This window comes from Pelobates fuscus, chromosome 5 (assembly GCF_036172605.1).
Source record: "Pelobates fuscus isolate aPelFus1 chromosome 5, aPelFus1.pri, whole genome shotgun sequence".
In the NCBI taxonomy this organism is placed as follows: Eukaryota; Metazoa; Chordata; class Amphibia; order Anura; family Pelobatidae; genus Pelobates; species Pelobates fuscus.
The window spans coordinates 38,052,618-38,058,312 of record NC_086321.1 but is presented as its reverse complement, the minus strand read 5'-3'; the positions used below and the strand labels follow the sequence as shown (position 1 = coordinate 38,058,312).

At 40.9% G+C, this 5,695-nt stretch overlaps 1 protein-coding gene across 1 annotated transcript; it reads right to left on the bottom strand.

Annotated features, from left to right (window-relative positions):
• Window positions 1-548: 548 nt before the first annotated feature.
• Window positions 549-5,293, bottom strand: RPS23 (ribosomal protein S23). The gene is made up of 4 exons (XM_063456761.1): window positions 5,215-5,293; window positions 3,647-3,806; window positions 2,615-2,735; window positions 549-743 (listed from the first exon to the last, which is right to left on the bottom strand). Exons 1-4 carry the CDS (start codon window positions 5,216-5,218, stop codon window positions 597-599), a joined length of 432 nt encoding a protein of 143 aa, XP_063312831.1. The 5' UTR covers window positions 5,219-5,293; the 3' UTR covers window positions 549-596.
• Between the last annotated feature and the right edge of the window lie 402 nt (window positions 5,294-5,695).

Here is a 5,695-nt window from a genome sequence, read left to right as displayed (position 1 = left end):
CTGGCTCTGCCTCTGAAACTGCCTACTGACAACAGAAGTAGTGGTCCGAGCCAATCACATTGCTTCACCACAGCATTGGCAGGGACTGACAAGGAGGCAGTTCAGGGGCAGAGCCAGCATGATTCAAAACACAGCCCTGGCCAATCAGCATCTCCTCACAGAGATGAATTTAATCAATGAATCTCTAGGAGGAAAGTTCAGTATCTGCATGCAAAGGGTGGAGACACTAAATGGCAATGCTGCTCACTACAGCACTGCCCCAGAAAGCACTTCTAGCAGCCATCTAAGGAGAGGCCAGTGGAGTGATCACTGGGTGGAATGTAAACACTGCAAAAAAAACCAACAAGCAAAAACAAAGCCTGTTTACAGCAAAAAGCCTGAAGGTAATGATTCTACTCACCAGAACAAATACAATGGGCTGTAGTTCTGGTGACTATATTGTCCCTTTAACTAATATAACTATTAGTATATGAATGTGTGCAGTTGCAACCCTGCAGTCATGGACAGAATTTTAGGTTCACATACTTGTTAATAAGTGACACGATACATTATGTTGTGAAATAATTTTTATTAAACATCTTGACGGGATAACATGTCTAGGATCTGGGTCTCTCCTTCTTGCCTTTGTACAAGGCCAAAAGTGACACGTTGGCTACTTTCACAACCTTGAATCGGACACCAGGAATATCACCAACGGCATGACCAGCACGACCAAATCCAGCAACAAGAACTTCATCGTTTTCCTGGGGGAAATATAAAAAAAAAAAAAGTAAGATATGAAGAAATGCCAGTGGAAGAAAGCGGTATAAGGAACAAGTATACAGAACTATAGAGTGTGCAATTCTGACAAACAAGTTTATTCACTGAACTCCAAATTGTAGTGAATCTAAAGGGTTATTCCAACCACCAATAACTCTTCTGTAATTTGAAGTGGCCATGGTGGTAGGAGTCCAAGTGTAGAGTTTTTGCTTGAAATATCTGCATTAGTTACAGATTGTGTGAATGGGCTCAGTGTCACAAAATGGTCCAATCATCCTGGCTGATGCCACGAAGGATCATGGAAAGCAATGGTGGGAGCTTCGCCCATTGCTGTAATCCAGGTAAAAATAGAAGACAGACATAATAGTGGTCAATAAGGCATTTTACATAAAAAATGGTCTCTCCAAAGGAGGGTTGGAGCAACCCTTTAAAGTCCAAATGGCAAAAAATAGCCTTGCAAGTTGGACAATGTTTTCAGAAAAAGCATTTGTGTTACTTTTGCCATTTGAATTTCAATAAGCTAGAATTCAGAATTTAGTGAATAAACTACTATGGAGCAACAGAGCTGCTTTAATAGTGATTTGAAGTTTCTGCAAACATAACATATTAAAGACTGCTAAATCATACCCATCACACTTGTATTGTACATAATTACACTACATGCCATTTTGTAATAAAAATATAGGCACACATACATTTGATAAATACACCTTAGTCAACACCATCCATACCAGAGTTCATTCACTAAATTAGACTTATGAAAACCCCAGATCTGCTATATGAAGCCTTTAACCCCTTAAGGACACATGACATGTGTGACATGTCATGATTCCCTTTTATTCCAGAAGTTTGGTCCTTAAGGGGTTAAAGGAAAATAAAAAAATCTTTACTCAAAGACTTCAGAACAGTGTGGGGGTGGGGAGAGGAACATAGTATTCCTAAAATGACTAGCACCAGCTCTTCAAATTTGGCACCAGAAAGAGGAATTCAGATTGCACATGCGGTAGTAGTGCTATCAAAACCAGTGGGATGCAAATGTTGCCAGGGTGCAGACTCAATGCCTGCCCAATCATAGGCACTTCTCCTATGCTCCCAGTACTTCCTATGTGCCTTAGACATAATGGAGCTGTATGAACCGCTATGTAATGTCACCAGCCTACGACTGCCTTGCAGTTCTTCATTAAGGGAACCATCCGTATTGTTCCACCAAGTCACAGCCCCTGCACTTCAACAGACCAAGATCAGAAGGTTCCCACCAGTGGGACGAGTAAGAGCTGGGATTGTGGGATCAAATGCCAATATTTAAGGTATGAAAGGGTGGGGCTTCCTTCAAAAGGTTTTCATATTTTATCAGAGGCTACTTGTGCACCTGAAGGAAGAACATCCCTTCTGTACTGACACAAATAAAAATATTCCCTTACAATAAATGAATAAACCTTATTCTTGCGTCAAATATTTTACAGAAACTATCACTACTAGTTTCAACTCAGGTATTGTAATACATGCTGGGGAAAGATTCGCTACAGAAAATGAAGTTACACCTGAAAGATGTTCTAATACATGTGCTGTAAATCCACACTAGGATTATTTATTACGACGTCTGTCTCCAAAGGGAAGATTTAACTGGGATTATCGGCAGAATTACAGTGTTCGCTTTCTAGCACCAAGAAAATCCCAGTTAGACAAAGATCCCACCTGCCAGAACAACATTTATATATTTTGCTTAATGATATGCAACTGAATAGATCAATTGTGATATAAGAGTTAAAAGAACATTACAGTGCACTGAACTCTGGTGCTCTCCCAGGGTAATTAAACGGTCAAAGAAAGAGGTGGAGGGTGGTTTGCCGCTTACCTCAATAAAATTCAAGCAACCATCATTGGGTACGAAGGCGGTGATCTTCTTGCCGTTTTTAATCAGCTGGACTCTGACACATTTCCTGATAGCAGAGTTAGGCTGCTTAGCCTCTACACCACTGAATAAGATACAATAAAAAAATATTAAAATTCACAAAAATGACCACCATCATGCACAATTAAAACAATTATGAACTGACAGGGAAGAGGGGAAAAAAAGAAAGAAAAAAAACGCAACATTTTCCTTCTCAATGGAAGCTTGAGAGTTGAATGTCAATCAAAGTTCGTATTTAGAGAGCTTTACAATGCCATTTCATTCATCTATAAAAGTACCAACATAATGCAACATTATCAACTCAGTGAAATTCCTAGAGTCCAGCTTGACTCGGAACATAATGCAGTTCTGTCTTTTGAGTTTTTCATAAAGATCTCTTTTTTTAGTCTGGTTTGGAATTCCTTTGAAAGTTTAACGCAATCAAAGAATACACAAAATAAAGTAGTGACTATAGCATCTTACAAAATTGCAAGACTTTGGCAGTGCGAAGAGATTCCACCTTCCATTCCAGAATATTGCAAAAATAAAAATAAATTATCTATGCCACTTTAGTAATGCAAGCACTATAATTTCAAACCAGCAGCCAACATTAAACAGCCAAATTGCAAGTTGTGCTATAAACCAAACCATTAAAAGTTACTGAAAACAGATCTTTAATTTTACTGGTGGAAAGGGTCACCAACAGGAATTATGACAGCTCTGCTTTGTCTATACTTTCATTTGAAATTTACATTATTTGGGATTTAGTTAATGCTAAGACTGCTGTGATATAAACAAAAAGGTGACTACCTAACTTATGAACACCCATGAACATTGAGCGAACACATATGAGACGAGACATACCGTTTGAGATTTCAACTGCCTCCATCTGATCAGCTATTGGTCGGAACACCAATAATTTACCATCGACATTAAATGGGCCATCTGTTGTAGAGGCTCTATACAGGTATAACCAGAACAAATTGAGCTACTTACACTTTTTCAAGCACAATTCCTTTGGCATGGGAAGCACCTCCAAAAGGGTTAGCCTTCAGAGCAGTTCCCAAATGTGCCTTTTTGTACTGCTTGTCATGCCACTTCTGCTCACGGCGGTGGTTGCGGAGCTTCCTAGCTGTACGAAGACCACGGCACTTGCCTATGGGAAAAAAAACGAAACATGGTAAATGATATAACGTGCACAAAATAGGATGTTAAAATCAATGTTTTAGAATAATGCATTGATCTATTTAGTATATAACTAACCCAGTTCCTTTGGACTTACATGGATAAACTAAAGATGATTTGGTGTCTATAGTACTCCTCTAAATCTGTTTTCCAATTGAGCTCACTTTGCAGTAGTGAATAGTTTAGAGTCTCAGACTACAGTAACCATCAAATTGTCATACACCAAATTTGCACAGGATTCACACTAGCCACCAGGAATTTGTGTTCTCTGCTGGCTAATTACACCCCAAAGACACAGCCACAAATGGAGTTACACCTCTTGCAACAGAAGAGTGAAACGGTATGAGCAGCAATTCACCGCTAAATCTTGATCTAGGCACCATAACCACTAAAGCTATGATAAACAATAAAAATATTTTTTTAAAAACCCAGCATTGTTTGTAAACGTAAAGGGCTACTCCAAGCAACATAACTTCATAGTTTTTAAAGTGGTCATGATGCCTGGAGTCTGTAAATGCCACATTTAGCAAAATAGAATCTGCTAGGAATTCAACACTAACTTCACGTTTTAGGCCAAAAGAAATAAATAGTATGAGCCAAAATAGGGAAGATAAAAAATTCTCAGTCAACTGTGCATAAAACCTGAAATTAAGTCTCAGTTGCCACTATTCTGTTCATAGCCCTGCTAATACATGCATCTTGGGATTCATCACCTACAATGCTACATTGTTATTTCTATAAGACAAATGTAGGCCAATCGCAATGCTACTTTTTTTTTTTAAATCTATATTAGTTAAAAAAAAAAAAAAAATAACCAAACTGCCCACAGTATTTGCCCGATCCTATATAATAGCCCAATACAGTAGAACACACACACACACACACAAAAAACAAGCTTACACTTCACCACATTCCTGCACAATCAAGACAATCACGTACAAAACCAGATAAAATTGTATAAAAAAATTATTCTGAGCACCAGCCATCTGATCCAAAAGGCAATAATACTCCATCTCTAAAAGGTAATATTCCCCCATGGCCTGTACTATCCAGCAGGGAGGACTCGGGTCTGATTTCCTACATGCTGTCTGCCCTGCATTGACAGAGCTGGTTCAGATCATTCAGTGTCCCCCTATCAGTGTGGAGACTACAGCCACCAGGCCATGTGTTTCCCGGATCAGGAGGCAGCCTGGGCCCATGATGGCCGCTCTGTGTACCCCTGGCCGCCTCGTGGTATCCCTCTCCTCCCCCCCCTGCCGGTCACAGTCTGAGCTCCAGCGGCCTCGGACTGTCCTGACACTCCCTGCCGTGTTTGCCAGCGCCCCCTCCCGCGTGTCTCATCGCCCTCCCCGCTGATCCGCCGGCAGAGAGACACTCACCCATCCTGCCTGTCCCAGGGCTGACTGCGGAAAGAGCGATTCCCAGAAAGCACCGAGAGACAGAGCTGGCCGCAGGACCCCAGCGGGGCTGCCCGGAGATGTGCCTGATCAGACACAGCACAGCGAGGACAGAGTTACCGGCTCATTTTACACATTACACTGTTACATTCACACTATCCGAGCTCTGTCTGGTGTGCGCACAGGGGAGACTCGATTTTAGTGCAGATTTCGTGGATTTAGTGTTTGGAGGTTACAGGCAAATAAGTGGACGGATCAAACCAGGGAAAGAAAAAACTACATTTCCCGTGATGCTGCGCGCCAGAAAGGTCCTTTACATTAACACCTCCCACGCAGGTGGCTTCTTCCTGCAGTCATAGAAGATAGCTCAGTGTCTCAATGCTAGTACACAGACAGCATGTATAGTAATAATAACTGTACAGGCATACCCCACTTTAAAGTACACAATGGGACCAGAGCATGT

Excerpts from the sequence above, each read along its gene's own strand:
- RPS23 (XM_063456761.1), bottom strand. Across the intron at positions 2,736-3,646 it reads GGAATTGTGCTTGAAAAAGT|TGGTGTAGAGGCTAAGCAGC; the intron begins GTAAGTAGCTCA and ends TATCTTATTCAG. Across the intron at positions 744-2,614 it reads GTTGCTTGAATTTTATTGAG|GAAAACGATGAAGTTCTTGT; the intron begins GTAAGCGGCAAA and ends TATTTCCCCCAG.